The 19857-nt window shown below is 31.4% G+C and overlaps 2 protein-coding genes across 3 annotated transcripts; one reads left to right on the top strand and one right to left on the bottom strand.

Annotated features, from left to right (window-relative positions):
- The first annotated feature begins 2667 nt into the window (after positions 1 to 2667).
- On the top strand, positions 2668 to 4605 carry LOC148199202 (uncharacterized). Its single transcript, XM_088113814.1, has 5 exons — positions 2668 to 3104; positions 3178 to 3304; positions 3400 to 3678; positions 3765 to 3869; positions 3947 to 4605. Exons 1-5 carry the CDS (start codon positions 2668 to 2670, stop codon positions 4460 to 4462), a joined length of 1464 nt encoding a protein of 487 aa, XP_087969940.1. The 3' UTR covers positions 4463 to 4605.
- Positions 4606 to 10683: 6078 nt separating this feature from the next.
- LOC124842071 (COP9 signalosome complex subunit 7-like) lies at positions 10684 to 19254 on the bottom strand. 2 transcript variants are annotated; one of them, XM_047318480.2, is made up of 9 exons: positions 18985 to 19253; positions 18407 to 18482; positions 16975 to 17063; positions 14819 to 14908; positions 14003 to 14047; positions 13818 to 13888; positions 13236 to 13371; positions 11627 to 11685; positions 10684 to 11038 (listed from the first exon to the last, which is right to left on the bottom strand). In XM_047318480.2, the coding sequence occupies exons 1-9, from the start codon at positions 19138 to 19140 to the stop codon at positions 11017 to 11019; spliced, it is 744 nt and encodes a 247-aa protein (XP_047174436.1). In that variant the 5' UTR covers positions 19141 to 19253; the 3' UTR covers positions 10684 to 11016. The 2 variants fall into 2 exon arrangements, with proteins under 2 accessions (XP_047174436.1, XP_087969956.1); XM_088113830.1 differs by lacking the exons at positions 10684 to 11038; positions 11627 to 11685 and adding an exon at positions 11880 to 13114 and having other exon boundaries at positions 18985 to 19254.
- Positions 19255 to 19857: the final 603 nt, after the last annotated feature.

Genomic DNA, 19857 nt, shown 5'->3' with positions numbered 1-19857 from the left:
GTACCCATGGGTGATCATAAACCCATACTTGTAGAGGGGAGAAAGAACAAGTGATGAATTAATTTATGTAATTTCAATTTCCGTGTTATTTTGATTAGGGGTGGGCAAAGCACACTGTACTACATTGTATTGTCAAATTTTATAGTTAACTATAAACTAGTTTAGGAAAACTGTAAAACTGTAATGTACTTAAAAACATCTCAAAGTAACTGTCTGAACTATTTTTTAGTTCAGTACAATTCAGTTAACTGTTTTATTCATGAAAATCTAATATCTTTACTGGTTTAAACATCACATGATTTTTACAAATAAATCTTTTATATTTTAATCTTCAAGAATATAAAAGATTGGATTATTCACCTCCTGCTTCCAAACTGTAGATCTATCTATCCATCTTCTAATCCACTTAAATTTTATCAAGAACAGTAAATACGTATTCAAGAACATAAATACTTGGAATGAATGTAATATATAAAACAACCTTTTCAATGAACTTATCCAGTGGAGCTCACTTATTTGTGCACCTCTATCCAGTGGGTGATTTCAAAGGGCTTAAAAGAACTATTTGGTTTTGTAATGTCTTTAGGCCATATATATTTTCTCTTTTTATATTTGTCTTTCTCATCATTATTATGCTGACTAAAATTTTTAGTTTTAAGACATAAAAGTTAGAATAATAAAAAATATATGCTTTGCTTTAAGCTATCTATCAGACACCTAGTGCTTATATAGACCTTTATGTGGTCTTTCACTGAATCAGTAGCAAAATTGCTTTGTGCCTATGTGGGTTAACTCTACTAATTACGGGTTACAATGTGAATTTTGTGGTTGAGATGAGTTTCTATACATCTCTTAATTATTAATTGTACCAAACTCAACGAAAAGAATACTTTGTTGAGATGAACCTGGTACATGAATTTCTATCAGAACTAACTTTAAAAAAGATACCCTATCTTTTATTCTCAAACATTATGATTATATAGCAAGCTTGTAAGTTGCAGCTGAATGACCCTTTTAAAAACCAAATGATCAAATGATCTCACCAGACTTTTAAGCCAATGATCAATCTTAGAACCAATTAGTGAGACGAACCTGGTGCATGAATTCCTAGGGTATCTAACTTTAAAAAGATTAAGATTCCCTTTAACAGCTGAACATTGTGTACCAAACTTGTAAGTTGTGTATGAATGACTCTTTTAAAAACTTGTTTTTCATAATGTATTAATCATAAATTATGATATCCTGTATATATGAACCAGAAAACTGCATAATGCTTGCAGATAAAGATGAATACTTGTGTTTGGCTGTGTTTGAGAAGGTCTCGTATGTTTATACATTAGTTGGAACTGAGATCCATGTGATGATTAGTAGAATGTAATTAAGCAAGTGTGATGTTATTTGTAGTTTTTCAGCAGAGAATACTCTTTATACAGATAAGTTTCTGGGACAGCAAGTTTCTAATAATTACTCTGCTTTCAACACTCCAATAGAAAACTGGTATTCGGATTTGAACCAAATACCCATTCCCCAGAACCAATTCTAGACAATTCATTATTTTTTATCTTCTTCTTAACCCAATCAGTCTCTGCCAAAATTACCAACACATTAGCTTCTGCATATGATGTCTGTCCTTCAACACATTACCCTAACTAGCTAGGCTTGAAAAGAAGCTTCATCCATCTGCAACAGTTAAGTAATTGACTTTGCTGCAAGGGAAAAAGTTGTGGGTGAAAAGCCATAACCCAAATAGAACATTTTTTCAATAAATGAAGATTGCGAAAAGACATATTCCCTCTGCTCTCAAGTTTCCATATCAGTAAACAGGAAGAGACTGTGAAGCAGCTATAGGAATACAGTAATCTAGTTTATGCAAATGATAATCCAAGCATTTCAGTTCGCTATCAGGCACCTTACAATCCAAACCAGATATTAAACAACTTTACACTTAAGAGGAAACATAATTATTTTCTCAGAATTCCAGTAATGTAGGTTCTTAGTGGCTGAACAAGATAGTTTACCTTTGCTTCTACAGAGGACTGTTCCAGTCTCACATTATCTTCTATATCACCCAATCTCCTCTCATAGTGATCTACAATATGGACTTTCCGGCCACAAATTCCCAAACAGCCATCTCGCTGATGCCTTTTAGGAGCATCATTCTTTTGTTTAAGATTGGTGAGCTTTTTGTACAGTTTATCTGCATCATTCTTCAAAGAACAAACTTTAATAGTCAAAAAAGTGGAATATTTGAAGAACAAACTGAGTTAATTACAAGAAGTGCAGATCAAATTGATTATGAAGGGATTAACTATTAGTTGCTTAAATATTTTGAGAGAAACAGATGTTGTCACTTGGTGGAAATTAAGGATTCTAATTGCTATGTTTGGAGGAAGAAGGTTTGAGAACCCGTATATGAGGAATTAGCAACCTTGAGATAATTAGAACCCATATATGCCACTTACCACCCCAACAGAAACCAACAAATCCCATAGCAGAAGCACCTTTCCTTTTCAAGGCTTCAATAATAGGTTTTGCAATTTCAATACATTTTCCCTGCACATTTAATAGGTAATATGATAATAACACAAAATGTTCTTTTCTTACTTTTCCTTTCCATTCAATTGTAAAAATAAATTGACCCCATAATTTTGTTTTTTGTTGAAGAATATGGCATCAGATGGTTGTGACCCTCCTATTCCACCTTCATCAAAATCAGATAAGGAGAAGGGCAAGAAGAAATCTTATATGGTCAAGTTGTTAAACCGTTTCAATAACGTAAATGCTTCAAGTAGTCAGCCATCTACACCTACCTCTACCTCCACTGCTAGATTTGTTCCACCACCATTACAAGTTCCTGGTTTGACACCTACTCCACCATCAATTCCACCTTCGTTGGAAGTTCCTCCTGTCACACCTAGTTCACAACAATTTGCTGCTGATCAATGGAGATCACCCTCCCCCCATGTTGGTTCTAACCCAACAACTCCCACAAATATGCCATCACCATCTCCTATAGGGGATAACCCTCCACGTTCAAGTTCAGCAGCCAATGACTTTGAAGATGTTTCCAACAATCGTCCAATCATTACACCTATTGGAGGAGGGTAAGAAAACATCAATTTAATGTTCCAAGCATATACTGTATTATTCTAATATTTGACTTTTATTTTGGTATAGGTTTTATCCAACAAAAACAGCATCCAAAGCAATCACAGCCACCATCAAGGCACAGTTTGACGAGCCATGGGTGACATGGGGACAAATACCTCAGAGTCGAAGAGATGTTTTCTTTGAGCGTTTTAAGGTACACTTGTGTTCATTTACATTATGTACTACAGTTAATTTTAAATGTTAAGGTCCTCAATTATCTTATCCAATATTCATCTTTTTTGTCAACAGAGAAAGGTTTCATGGAGGTCTAACCATGAAGAAAAGGTGAAAAAAAATTTCCACACAAAAGCATCTCATAGATTATCTGAGATGTTTAAAAAAGCTCGAACAGAAGGAAAAAAACCTGATTGGATGGGGGATAATGTTTGGAATGGTCTTTTGGAGAAGTGGAACATGCCACTTTATAGACAAAAATGTGAAACGGCCAAAAAGAACAGGACATCTGACAAGGGTGGTTGTTTGCACACTGGGGGATCCATTAGCGTGCATGAGCATGCAATTCGTCTGGTACATATAAATTTATTTTTACATTTCTATACGGATAAACTTTAAAAATATTTGATGTTAACAACTAACATCTTCTTTGCTTGCAGTCACAGGAGCTTGGTCGGTCAGTGCATGTTGATGAAATATTTCAGCAGACACATATTCGAGCATCAACAGGAGAATTTGTCGATGAAAGGTCTAGGCGGACACATGTTAGTTTCTACTAACTTATTCTTTATTAGGTTATATAATTCTTAGGTCTATCTATTTAACGATATTCATTTAACAGGAAGAGTTTGAAGCCAGATTTTCTCAAATAAGATCTGAGACAGCATCCGTTGGGGCTTCAACATGTGCTCCCCTAGACCCTGCAGATGAGGAAAGATTGAGGAACCAATGTTGGTTGGATGTTGCTGGTGGAAGGTACAAGGGACGCGTATACGGCATTGGAAATGTCAGTGCTCAAGATGACTGTGTCGATAGTTACATACAACAGACACAGGCATCTTCTTCTCAGCAACCGATTGCAGAGGACATTCTTAACCTCCACACACGAGTATCAACCCATGATGACCAACTTCGACAGATGAACTCTCAATTGCAAGGCTTTATTGGTGTCATGATGCAGTATCTTCCACCTCCTGCAGCCGTAATTGCACAACAATTTCTTCAATCCCAGAATCAGCCACAAGCTAATGTTCAACCACAACAACCACAACAACCACAGCAACCACAGCAACCAACAGATCAACCACAGCAACCAACAGATCAACCACAAGATGATACTATTTATGGAGATTACTAGTTATGTTTTTAGAAGTAGGACATGTGTATGACTCACACTTATTCTCTCAATGACTTTGAACATGTTATTTGAACTTATTATGATTAACAATTATGTAAACTTTCTTATTATTAATGTGAAATGCATGTTTGTAGGTTTTAAACACTTAATTTATTTATCAAATTTGTGAATGGATATAATGTCCAGGTCTTGTGAATTGTCTGTGTGGTATGGGCAGGTCTTGTAAATTGTCTCTTTTTGGATGTTGGATGACCAGGTCTGCTTTCAAGTCAGCGGTATGTAAATTATATACGGATTATCCGTATATAAGTTATATACGGAATATCCGTATATAATTTATATACGGAATATCCGTATATAATTTATATACGGAATATCCGTATATAATTTATATACGGATTATCCGTATATAATTTATATACGGATAATCCGTATATAATTTATATACGGATTATCCGTATATAATTTATATACGGATTATCCGTATATAATTTATATACGGATTATCCGTATATAATTTATATACGGATTATCCGTATATAATTTATATACGGATTATCCGTATATAATTTATATACGGATTATCCGTATGTAATCTTACCTACGACCTTTTTATATACGGATTTTTGACCGTATATAATCCGTATATAACACCACTTTTTATACGGATTTTCGGTGTTATATACGGATTTCGGCCGTATATAAATGCCATTTTTCTTGTAGTGATATAAGAATATGACTTATGCCTGTCCAACCAATCTTCTATGAGATAATGAGTTTTTCACAAAATTAATTTTAGTAAATTCAATTTTTCAAATTAAATTGAGCTATATGCCTCGGTTAGCCGCCCATCCGAAGCGGAAAAGCCTCTATGGTCTCGGTTTCAAGCACCCGAGGCAGTATCTTATTGTACTAGAATGTAGAATGTTCAGAGGGAGTAGTTTTTAGCAGACTATACTGCCTTGGTTTTGAGTGCTAACCGAGGTAGTATCTTTGAAGTTGTCAGTGACAGCAGGGCAACGTGACAGGAAGTGCAGGAAGAGCAGGCATATATGCCTCGATTCTGAGTGTTAACCGAGGCAGTATCTCTGTCTCCAAAAAGTTGTCAGTGGCATCAGGGCAACGTGGCAGGAAGTGCAGGAAGAGCAAGCATATATGCCTCGGTTCTGAGTGATAACCGAGGCAGTATCTCTCTCTCCAAAAAGTTGTCAGCTGAAAGGTCAGAGTTTGGTTATTTTTGAAAACTTATATGCTTCGGGTGGTTCTACGAACCGAAGCAGTATGGCTTTTAGGCCTCGAGTGATTGAGAACCGAGGCATATAGTGTGTTTAGAATTACAGGAATGCCACCGCATTTTGATACGTTTCGATTTTGATGAAACCGAAGCGTAATGTGCGAGAATCTCCTTTTTTTACTAGTGACAGGTTCACATAACAAATTAGAACACCAAAATCTTATTTAAAGGCTTATCCCAACAAACAATATTCTTTAAATTTATTGAACTTTTAAAATTTAAATTTTGTGTGAGAATGACTCGTCAAACAAATTTGTATGATTCAAAATTTCAAGAAATATATCAATCAAACCAATTTGTCTTGTTAGTATAATTCTACTTCATTCTCGTGTAAAAAATAATACATTTACCTGTAAATTGAACTAATTTGGCTAATATCATGTATCTTAGTTTATCAATTCTCACACAAAATTCATGAAGACACATAGCATGCACCAAACTAATTATTTATTCTCAAAAATTAACGATTCTAAAATTCATTAACATAACCAATTTCTCAAATTAGAAATGATATCCAGATCATCCTTACAACATAAATCATCTAACTTAAAAGGCGTATGAGAAAACTTATTTCTCTTATATATAGACTGAGGTTTTTTTTTTATCAGAGCTCAAAAAACTTCCATTCTTACAAAAATGTTATACATGTACACAAAATACTTAGATTAATGGTCTATCATAACAATCCTACTAGACAAACAAAAATTCACTTTTAGTCTTATTGAACCACATGCGTACATCACCCTTCTATGCATGTTCAACTTCTAAATTTGACTCAAGAAAATAAAACATAAACTTATTATTATAATAATTATGATTAGACAAAATTATGCTCACTAGTACAAAACTAACATACAACGTCAAATATTTTGGGCTTTTAACGGCGAATTCGTGACCGACGTAATATCGGTAGACGTAACTTTGACGTCAAATATTATAGGCCGACGTTACTTGTTTATATACACGTCGAGTAGTAAAGCGCACCACATCTAATATGTAAATAAATAGTTATATTTAAAGGAAGATTTGGCGTCCACTATAAGGGGACGAGACATAAAGTTGACGTCTAATAGAAAAAGGTTGGACATAAAGTTGACGTCGAATTATGTAGAACGACATTACTTGTTGTTTATGGACACGTCAAGTGATAAAGAGTTCGACGTCTAATATGTGAATAAATAGTTATATTTAAAGAAATATTTGGCATCCTTTGTTTGGGTACTTAACGTAAAGTTGACGTCGAATTGTATGGGCATCAATGTTACCGTTGCTGAGCTAGAGAGAACTCGACCAGCGTTGCATTGCATATGGTAATCCACTGTAAATGTTTTAACGTCAATCAGTGTACATGTGACGTTAATATATGTATATTTACGTCGAGCAGTGTATAGTTCGACGTCAACGCTAGTGTTTTTTTAAAATTTGGTTCGTTTTTGTTTATTTAATCAGACTTGAAATATAGAAACCAGTTTTTCAATTTATATATTCACAAAATTCATCAATTCACGGTTTAAATCATGCTATTGTCAATTCATCATAACCAATTCAAAAGTAAAACTAAAAGATTAAAGCAAATGCTATCATCAAAACAAAAAGAACCCAGTTTTCAAATTCATATATATTCACAAAATTCATCAATCAATGTTTATTTAAACCATGCTGTTATCAATTTATAAGTAAAACTAAAAGCTAAACATATGATATCATCAAAACAAAAAACACCTAAAGCTAGAGCTATTTAAAATGTTGATTCAAATATTTTGTCTATTCCCCTCTTATCTTCCTTATTACGGCCTCTGGCAATAAAGTGGTATTGTTGAACCACTGCAAAATCAAGGAAACTTTATTATTAAATTCATTCAAATGTGAAAAGTTTATTGGTATTTGTAAGATTTCAAATGTAAATTTTTACCTCAGTCCATTCTGTTGTGATTCGTGTTCGGAGGATTGTCTTCATCCATGACATGATGTAGTAGCCACATGCCCAGGAATCTGTCTGCTTGTTACACTAAACACGTGAAAGAATTTATTTACAATAATAACACCGATCATTGTTAACGTTGATTATTCAACTATGAGATGTTGGACGCGTGCTGTTATACACAATTTTTGTAGTAGTGACTCCTCTTTTCTAGACTTTTTATGACAAACTTTGATATTGGAAGATGATTAAGTTCTTAAAAATCTTAAGTCAAACAAAAAGAAAAATATAGTTTAAAAAAATAATTTTAGAAAAATTATATTCATTATAAAATAAAATTTGAATAGTGAACTTTTTTTATTTATATATTTTGTATTTTTATAATAAAATATTCAAGTTTTACTTGTAAAAGACACTTTTATTTGTAACTATTTTTTAGATTTTACATTTTACATTTATATTTTTTAATATATATATATATATATGGTAAATGATTAGACATGCATGCTTGATAAACTTAATCACGTTTTTAGGCACTCTTGATCAAGACGTTATGGCCCCACCATACATCAGGATACTTAAGTTCTATCCAATGTAATTTATAGTTAACTTTAGAAAATAATAAATAATTGAGTATTCTCCATTGCTTCTTAGAAAAGCCTATGTTGGGAAACCAATCAAAGGCGAAAGAAAAAGTAATAAAAAACTTCACATAGAGAATCGACAATTTTCAATTATTATAGAAAGAAATATCTCTATATTTTATAATTATAATTAAACCCTTTAATAGAGAATCAGCATTGATTGCAATAAAAAAAAAAATCTAAACTACACTATATTTGCTGTTATTACAAACATTATTGTTTGTCAAAGTTTTAAAATAATTACGAAAAGAGCTGAATTATTAAAATAATTTAAAATAAAAAACATATGGAAATTTTGGAAAAGGTAAAAAAGTTAAGAAAAAAAAGGCGGGATGAGAAAAGAGAAGTAGTATTTTTACTACACGACTTCTACCTAAATAATAAATAATAATATAATATAAGCAGGATTTACATTAAAATCGTGAAATGTAAACACAATTTTAATTTAATAAAAATTATATTAACATTGTCAATTTCGTACACGATTTCAGTATTTTTGAATTTGTAAAGAAATGGTTTCATGCTTCCTCGATTCTCGCTTAAGCAGAAATCATTCAAACCTTATATGAAATGAAATGAAGGTTGTATTATTATTCATGTTCACATTTATCTTTGACTATTCTATTATTGAATTTAGTGTCAAAAATATCTTTGTATGTACCTTATTAGTTGAATAAGGTCAACGTTTTTTAAAGTAGTTAAACTTCCTACCAAATTATTTTAGATACGTTTCTGCATTCTGCACGAGAAAACTAAAATCAAGGGAAAAACTATGCATAATTTACTTCATTTATACTCTTTTGATCTCCTATCATTAATTAAACCATTGGGTGTTGTTTTTATTATATATTAAAGGTTTAAATGTGTGTGTGTGTGTGTATATATATATATATATATATATATATATATATATATATATATATTTCTTGAAATTTAGAGTGATTATAGTTTTGATGTTTTTGATGTTCAAATTTAGAAAAACTCAATTTTAATCTCTTAAAATTAAAAAAAGATGTAGTCCTTCTGATAGATATTGAAATAATTATTTTAAAGTCAAGAATTAAAACTTATTTTAGTTCCTCAAATTTATAATTTAAGAACTAAAACCAGATTTTACTAATAAAACGGTTTTTTCTTTAAATTTGACGGATTGGAAAAAAAATATTTACTCCATATTTCAAAAACAGAAAAGAAAAACATATATTAGTTTATGTTTTTTCTTCACTTTTAATCCTTAATCCATGATATCGTTTCTCTCTTTCTCTTTTACAGTTTAGTTCAAACACTGATTTTACATTTGTTTTAAAGAAAAACTTAATTAATTGAAATGTATAGAATGTAATTAAAATCATTTAATAGTAATATTGGTCATCTTCAATAACTATTATTGTTTTGATGAAAGATAAATCTGACTTTGTGAAAAGCAAATGAGTTCAGTAGTGTCTTGATTATGTCTAAACAGATACTTAGGGAGTGAAATTGCTAAATTATATAATTATATATTCTTAAGGATTGATAAATGAAAATGTCTTTCAATGAAATAAACTGGTGTGTGACAATTACTGGTTGCCATTTCCATTCTCATTCACATGGCAGTCGTTGACCCTCCGAGAAACATGGAACAAAGTTCTCACAGCACAATCTTGCCACAAAATACTAAAGGAACATGGTGACGGTGGACTGAAAACGTGAGAAAGAAGAAACACGCATGTTGACCAAATTACAGTACTATTAATAAGAAACATATTTATGAAAATATTGAAAATGAAACTACTTATTCAATATGAATTAAGATATGTTGACTATTTAAGAAGTTTTAAAAGCATTACTCTATCGTGAGAGAGCCAAGACTCGGCTCAATTTAAACAATTCAACTTTATTTAATAAATATATACCATATATTTTATTCAAAATATTCATAATTATAGGTTTAAAAGGATAAAAGGTTATGTGGTTAAATAATAGACAAACTAAGTACGTCTTTTTTAAAACTCAAAATTATATATCAATCATTAATTTTTTAAGAAAATATTGTCATTTTTTGTAATGTTCCTATGTATTTTGGTACCATTCAAAATACATTTTTCTATGAATTTTGGAAAATCAACCTTCCTTATCATTGTAAAAAGATAATTTAACACGGGGATTGTTAGTTTGATTGTTTATATTTTCTAAAACAAAAAAGAATGTGTTCGATAAAAATATTTTTTAAATCTATTCTCAATACTCTTTGTTAGTTTTTAAAAGGAAAATAAAATAAATTTCTCTTGTTTTGGTCTTTTATTTTTCATTTTTTTATTGGTCATATTTTTCCATATTTTCCCCCATTTCCATCCTCTAAAATTAGTATTTGAACAAAAACTAAAGAAAATGATGCACATACACAACGAGTTAGTTCATACGAGGCACAGTACAAACAAAACCAACGTATCATTTACAAACACAAATAAAAGGCCACACCACCATACATCTGTATGACAACTATAATGGCTCAATAAGTTTTAAAAAAAAAAACTGCAGAAATAACAGGTTTTCCGTTGTTCTTGCCTCTTATTGTGGTGTGATAGACAAGTTCAATATCGATGAGATATACTTGTCTCTAAAAGATATACTGTGAGTTGAGCCTTGCCAAGAATAAAAGTCAGGCAAGCTACTAAAACACCAATCCAATTAACGTCTTCAACCATTGCAATGTTCAAAACGTTATATGCCGCTTCCTGCAAATTTCCCAAGCTTTATAGTAATACAATATGAGAAAAAAATTATTTATCTAAGAAAAAAAAATGCTCAGGTCAATTACATTCAAGCTTTAAATATATGCTACAGAAAACATTCATATCCAGCTTTCCTTTGCAGGTCAAAAGCAAAGGGAAGGGGGAGAAAGGGTCTGTAACTTCTAATAAAATATTGTATGTGGAGATTAAAGATGATATGCCAGTGAAAACCGATGATATTTTAGTATTGCAGTCGGGTGATGTCATGACTAGTTAGATTATAGACAACAAATTTTTAATTAATACATTTAATCAAAGTGCAACTTTTGAGTCGTACAATTTTTTATCCAAATTTACCCAAGTTTCTATACGTTAAAAGTAATAATTTTGGTCCTTTTAGGGGAATTTTGTTCTTCATCCATTATGTTCATTAAAATATGGACGGTAGGAAATTCACAGATTATCAAATATACGAGGACCAAAATCGCTGTTTTTAAAATTCGGAAACTTAGACCAAATTTAACTCAAAACATATTTTATCCATTTATTAAATACTCTGACTCTGGTATACGCAAAGTTGTCTAAGAATACCTCTTCGGCTGTCGGCAGCGACCTTCATTATCCTCTTGGTTCCAAATATCAACACCGGCCTGTTTACAGTGTACAATGAAAGAAAATACGAGAAAGAAAATATCTGTATATTGTAAACGCACTTTTAATGGGAGCTACAAGAGCCCATATATATATATATTATATATATATATATATAATATATATATATATATATATATATATTATATATTATATATTATATATATATTTATATATATAATTATATTATATATATATATACACAAGAGGGAAACTGAACTGCTATAACAGATAAGCAGTTGTGGTTCATACATTTAGTGTAACAAAGACATGTCGACCAATATATCCCCACAATAAATTATGACAGCAACTTATCAGTGTGTCTAGCAGACAAGGTTTTATATTATTATCAAATGAAATTCCAAATCCTTAATGTTTTTTTCTATTCATTACAAGTATAACGCAAAATCCTTGCCCAACACAATTGCCCTCAAAATTTAAAGTCAATATAGAGATAGAAGGGCAGGTTGGATATGATATTTATGCAGACAGTTATCATCTTAAATATAGAGTGCAATATATTTCTGGGACTATTTTTTTTCCCTCCCTCGTAATAATAAACGCTTTTCCTCTTAAACATCTTCCAGTAGCCAAACTACCCCATCCCATATAACTAACTGCATACATTAGAGGGGTTAATCCAGCAAAGAAAAAATATACAGTGGAGGGATTCAAGGAACTGACTGACCAACCTAATAAAACTAAATTAAATCAGCAGAGCGATATCGTTTTTCTCAAATCCGGGCGTTCAATTTTGATTACTAAATTATTTTTTACAGAGTCCTGTCCAAAGTGAGAAATAGTAGTATCAAATCCAATAAACAAAACCAATTAGTTGTTTTTTATCAGTTAATAAAGAAATTGAGTTTTTCTCCTTAGATAAAAAATTCTGTACAAATTTTTTGTAATATTTAACAGATACTTACTGGTTCCATTCAAACATAAAGACCGTGTTAGTAAATCAGCCATTCAGAAGGTTTATATCAAAAAGAGAAAGACTGGTAATAGAAGATGAGAGTAGGAAAATACTTGAGTTATATATATTTGTTTTCAGCAATTTGTCATAACCATTTCCGTTTATGAATCCACCTACTATTGAGCTACAGTGTGAGGATTGATTTGAATTAGATTTCCGTTTTTCTTACTAATTCTGATCCAGTTCTGTCAGAATTCCACCAATGAATGCCCAAAATAGGTACTTACAATCAGCCATAATGAGAAAAAGATGTATCATGATCTCACATGAAACTTCTAGGCAATCACCAGAATAAAAATGGGAGAAAATTATAGAATGCAATTGTGGGTATTAGGTTTGACCCTAAGTTTGCTAATTGAGTTTTAAATTAAAGCAAGGACGTTATCCAGAACAAATCCTTTACACAACTTATCCTGCTTCCCACAGGATACATAATCAGTTATGGGAACGGCCTACAAGTTATATACAAGATCAAAATTACATGTAAGGAATAATTTATTGGACATTTTCTCATCTGTATCAGGGAGGGGGAGGATGCTGAGAAAAGAAAGGATGAAAATAAACTCAACTGACCTTTACAAGATTATTCTTTACTTCTTGTAGATTCTGTTCCACACACTTCTTTTTCAGTTTCTCAATTTCATCCCTAGCATCAGTCAATATTATTTCCTCTTGAAGTACAACAAGAAGAATTTCTGATGCAGACAACCTATGTTTCCCAGTCATAAATTATATTTCAGTAGTATTCAGGAGAGGAAGTCTATCACATTCTAAACATTAGCAGAACGTACATAATTACCGTTTTGAAAAGTTCTGAACCATGAACAAGACAAACAAAAATGGTAAGTAAAAACCTAAGAATCAAAAAGCTTTCTATAAAATACAAAATTTGAGATATGTTGATAACTGGAAGTTCAAACTAACTTCAACATATCTTGAATGCTGAGAAAACTATAATACGGCCTATTTTCAAAAGAGGCCAGACTCCAAAAATTCAATATTCCGAAATAACAAGGCAGTGAAATTACAGCTTTGCATTGATATTACCACTATCAAGTCTTACTAACCATGGTTACCATCAGATGAGGCAATTCAATTACTAATAATCAGGCATATGATCAAATTCAATCTCCTACTCTAAGAAAAATGCATCACCAGTTGGAGAGTGTCTGTATCATACTCCCAAGGTTAGCAGGACTCAAGTCTCTACATGCTGCAAACTGGACCTGAAATGGTCCTAAAAAGTCAACTAAATTCCTATAGGGAACTTGTTAAATTAAAAGGCACAAGGGAGCAAAAGTGAAATTTTTAGAAAATAATAGATAACGATTGGCTAGGACCACAAAGCATTGTCGCAGATGATCCAGCTTTCCTCTTACTAGTCCCTGATGAAATCCATAAAGCTTATTAATGACTATCTTACATCTTCTGCTGAATGACTAGTCAGAAAATGTTATAAAAGAAAATAGCACAAGCCAACAGATAATATTAAAAATTAGCAGAAAAAAAGGTAACATAATTAATGATGAATATATTTATTTCACATTTATAATGCAATTTATCATTGTAGCAGAAGAGAATTAAAGGATTAGCAGAGGACTGAATGAACATTATAAAACAAAAAAAAGGGGGGAAGGAAGACCATTTCGATGCAATGTATCTCTATGCATTAACAGTATAAAATAGATCAATCACATAACCATTGCAACAATGTTCTCAGATCCCCTAGTAGCTGTTGCTTGGATTGTAACACTGATTTATATTAAAATAAATTATTCCCTTTATATGCAAAGATCTTATACAAATGTACCAAAAAAGATCTTGCAAAGAATAATACCAAAACGTCTCCATTAGTTCCTTTAACAGATTGTATGTGATTTATGAAACTTACTACGGTTTTTGCTGATGTTTTCTTGCACAAGAATTAAATAACAGTGTAGTGGATGTATTATACTCTCTCCTTTTTCCAGTAGAAAGATTTGATGTTATTATACCCCCGAAATCCTCTCCCTCTTCTAATGAATTATTTTATTATAATAGCAATGAATAAATAATCATAAAAATATTAATATTAATTGCGGAAATTCACATCCCCTTAATATTACCACATTTGAGTTTGAGCAGAAATATATTATCTTGAAGAGAATGATGCCTACCGAGTACATGCATTCATCAATCAGAAAATCTTGAAGTTCACTAACATTTGTCACATCTAACTCCTGCATCAGTTGGTCATACGGTAGTACCTAAAGAAAAATAAACACACTTACAGAATTTGATTACAAATGTCAAAAAAGCAAAAGTTGTCAGAAAGTTACTCATGTTCTATGAGAAAGAGATGACAATTTAAAATGATGACTTCGATTAAACAATCCTACACAATCAAGAAATAGATTCCAAGAGTTGGATCCATTTTTTATAAGTTTACAGAGGACTAAAGGGAGGATAAGATATTCTCCAAGTGTAACTAAAAAGAATATATCCTCCAAAGAAGAGAAAGCTGATTTCTCAAATAGTCCTACAGCAAAACACCATGGACGAATCATGAACAAAATGATAGCAAGCCCTCAAAGGACACAGACATGCCCAAAAGCCCTCTTTGCTAAAGGGATAATTGAGTAGTAATCTGCATGGTACAAGTGTAGCACATATTATAGGACCGTTGGGTCTTCCTTGCTATAAGAAGCTTAGTACATGTCAGCTTAAGTTCAGTCAAGATGCTGTTAGCTTAGTCAAGGTTAATTCCTCGACATCTATTTTTTAAATATTTTTTTGGTGGGTGTTTATTTCATGTTGAACATGATCATGGATATTCTTCAGCCACCATTGCCGAGGTTACTCTTTTGCTCAGTATTATTTACTAGCTAACATTAGTGAGTGTTTTCTTTGTCAACATCAAGAGTATTTTTCGTGTGGCCAAATAATTGTCTTGGTTGATGTTAACTGGGATTATTTTCAATCAAAGTTTATCAAAGTTAACTGGGATTTTATCAACTTTACTAAAAAGTAGGTCTTGATTATTTTTTGACCAACATCATCAGGGTTTTCTTGACCCACAATGGCTGCATTATTTTTTCTGTCGATGTCAGCCAAGGCTTTTTTTAGCACCTTTGGCTAATGCAAGTCAAAGTTTTTAGTCAACGTTATTAGGGGTTATTTTTGCTGTTGACCTTGAGATTATTTATCTTCCAATAATGTAGGCAAAGGATATTTGTTAATAGAATCTTCTTGACCAGTGTTGGTGAAGCTATTTTTTGTTGGATGTCAGCCAAATTTTTGCTGTTGGAGTTTATAATGATTATTTTTTGTCACTAGTATTATTTGGTTTTTAATTTGATAATTTTGTTTTTGATAGAAACTGAAATACTTAATTCAAAAAATAAAATTAAAACTCAATAAATTTGAAATGAAACCAATTGAAAAATAATGTGTTAGAACTTTTTTAACCTTTTAAAATTGTAAAATTCTCCATTTGAACACCTGTTAAATATAGGAGCATCAAGAATGAATATGAATTTTAGCCCGTTTCTTTTTTTTAAACTTGTTTACCATAGTTTGACCTACTTTATCTATCACAAAACCTAACCACATAACGATCTAAGGGTAACTGGAGAGCACCATTAAAATAGGCGAGTATTGCAAAGAGCACAAGATGTAAGAACTACAAGTAACTGTGTTGTACGCACATTGGTCAATTGTCTAGCAAATCCAATATATCAAAATGAATGACGAAGATTAAAAAGGTCTGCCAGAACGTAACAAATAGAATACAGAAATTAAAGCATGACAGCATTATCAAGTCCCCCACATTGATATGGGAACTAAACAACCATTATAACCATCAGTGCATAAGCACCTAAATTCAGGACCTAGCACACTACTGGGAAGGCGTGGGGGCTGGAGAATCACAAGGCAGACACAGTAGAAATAATTCATTTCTTAACCTAAATATATATGTGACCTTCCATTGATAACATTACTTACAACAATAAGGCAAGTCATCTGGAGTAGAGTAGGTCACTACTGGGAAGGCGTGGGGGCTGGAGAATCACAAGGCAGACACAGTAGAAATAATTCATTTCTTAACCTAAATATATATGTGACCTTCCATTGATAACATTACTTACAACAATAAGGCAAGTCATCTGGAGTAGAGTAGGTCACGTACCACTCATTCTCACATTATAATGGTTAAGTGATCACCTCCAATAACAATGTAAAGAAAAATAGTAACACAAGATAGCCAATAACAGTGGGTTTAATAGGTAATACCTCGTATATCCCACAGATCCAGAAACAAAAGAAAGAATACCTCGTACGTGCTAGCCAGTGTAAGAACAGTGAGTTGCTTAAGCTTGAGGATCTGATCAGGCATCAATTGCGGAAGACGACCAGCATTATCTACGAGCCACTTAAACATTTTAATAAACACTATTATTTTATTTTTATTTACTTATAAGTTAATAAGGAAACAGAGATGCTAAAACAAAATAACAAAAATCATTACATGAGGATAAATGTACGAGTTTTCCTTGCAAACCACAAAGTAGAAACTAATACGACGTGTATAAAGGCTTCTTATATGCAGGGTACATCAAGCTTAGCACAGTAATAATGAGCTATGACTGACAAATCACAAAATGAAAAATATGCTTCTGTTGCAGCACACATACATTATATTATTTAGATGACTTATTAAATTTTTTCAAATGAGTACTCAAAATTTTTATGCTTTTTAATCGAGTTTTTGTTGTTTAATTTTTTCATTAATTAGTTATTTTGTCAAGTCATCTTATTTCCTTATTTCCATGTTTTAAAAGATGTGAGGTTTTTGTGATTAATATAAAACAATATTAAAACAATAAAAGTCTTTTGTCGGTCTACACTAATCACAATATTGTTTGCTTTATTAATCACAAAATCTCACATTTCTTATAGGAAATAGATAGCACGATAATGGGACAAGATAAAAGGGACTCAATTAAAAAATATAAAACTTTTGAATATACAATAAATAAAAGGGACTCAATTAAAAATATCTAAATTTACCAAAAAATTAGAACTTAAAACTTAACTAAGCCTATTAGAACGCATTACTTAAGAAACTAGTGATTTTAACGAATAGGAGTTCAAGGCAATACGTAAAAAATAAAAAATCCACCTCATCATATTTGATGGTGCTACGCCAATTCCAGAAACATGGCAATGACTTTAAAAAACTGCAATGTATACTAACAACTAAATTGTCCTGCAGATTTGTTTACGGCAAAAAGAACTACCAATATAGCAAGGGTATAAACATTAACTAACCGAAAGTAGGACAATTTCAAATACACTATAAGTAAAAATACAAAAAGGAGAAATTCTAAAACAATGAAATAAACGTCTAAAAATAATGACAAGTAATTAAATAAGTGGTAATATCACTAATATTGGTTGTCAACATATGAGTCGTCGTTTGTTTTCTTTATTTTTCAATCACCCTTTCATATAGTCTCATAGAAGTTCCAACTTTCCATCTCAAGTCGCCAACGTCCAGTGTTTACATTAAGAATTATAAATCCAAAATTCATTATTCTCCATGAAGATTCATCAAATAGTAAAGGATGGATGCTACAATTTGATCTGACACCTCAACAACATACTACTGTTGGAAAAGAAAAACAAACAACGAAGGAAGGCAAATACCCATCATAAATGTAGGGAGGGAAAAAAATAATATAAGAGTAAATCCATAGGCTTACTCTTGTAATCACTCCATGTTCCATATGCAAACAACTGAAGCATATCAAGATAAACACAGTTCTCAGTTGCTTTAAGCTGCAAGAAATCACGAGTGAAAAAATTACAGCAGGACATATAGCTAGGAACTATTTCACAGGGAAAAAAAATGGCGAAAACAGCATTCTCATATTACTCACAATTTTCATATTACCTAAAAAATATGGACAACAGAAATTCCCTAAAATAAATTATGCATTTATTTATATAATAATAATAGTAATTAAAAATGTTCGCCATAAAACAGGAATACACGATCAATTTGGAGCTAATCTCACAAATTTTCATATTACCACAAAAAATGGCAATCGCCTAAACTAAATACTGCCTTTATAATAATAACAACAAGAATAATTATTCGTATTATTATTATTTAAAGTACTAGCCATAAAATGCAACATAATCACAGTGAACGCGATCGCCTTAAATCAATAAAAAACACCAGAGAATTATGAAGTCAGTCCTGCTTTTCCAGTTCCCTTCACAAATCGAAAACTATCACTTTTAGAAGCAAACAGTGCGGAGAAAAATAGTGAAGAACCTGCTGAAGAGATGAGAGGGAGAAAAAATCTGAGAAAATGAAGAGGTTGCGGTGAGAAGTGGCTTCTACAAGAACGGAAGCTAGGACGTTAGCGCTGAAGGAAGAAATGGTTTTAATCACGAAGTGTTCCATAGCTTGCGATTGCATCTGCTCCATCTTCCTACAAAATCAATTCGATTTGCTTCCGTTTCGAATTTGAATTTCGAAGAGTAATGGCAGAACGAGGAGTTTGCTCGTTCTTAACTCTGGAAGTGAAAACAAAACGTATTTAATGAAGTTCAAAATACTTTTATATTCAAAATGTATAAAATTGCTTAAAATGTGTATTTTAAAATAACTGAATGTTTTAAGAGTATGATAAGATAAACTTTTCTATAAATATTTTTTTAAAATAAAGTATTTTTTATGTCAAAATTATTTATGTAAAGCCGTCTAGTATAATCGTATCAGAAAAAAAAAATCTAGTATAATAGTATTATCTGAATACTGATATATATATATATATTTAGAAAAATTAAAACCAAACTTTTACTTATTTATTAAAGCAAAATTTGTACACGACTGTCAAAATAAATTGATCTATAAATTTGTTTGACAATGTCCTTGGAATTTACATCGAGAGTAAATTCAATCCCAAATTGTTACAGTTTATTCATCTCGATTTAAAAATAAACAGATGCGATCTATACTAATTTTTATAAATTTAAAATAATCTTAAAACGTCTCTTGTTAATCTATCGTTGTGTCGAGTAATGTTATGAATTTTAATTTTAATAATTTGAACACAACATAATCTTAATTAGAACATATATTTTAAATTTAAAATATCTATTTATCATAATTATATACATATAAATATTTATATATTTATTG

The sequence above is a fragment of the Vigna umbellata genome, chromosome 4, assembly GCF_029865625.1.
Source record: "Vigna umbellata cultivar VRB3 chromosome 4, Vumbellata_1.0, whole genome shotgun sequence".
In the NCBI taxonomy this organism is placed as follows: Eukaryota; Viridiplantae; Streptophyta; class Magnoliopsida; order Fabales; family Fabaceae; genus Vigna; species Vigna umbellata.
Note: the sequence above shows the minus strand (reverse complement) of the source record. Positions and strands in the feature narration are given on the sequence as shown.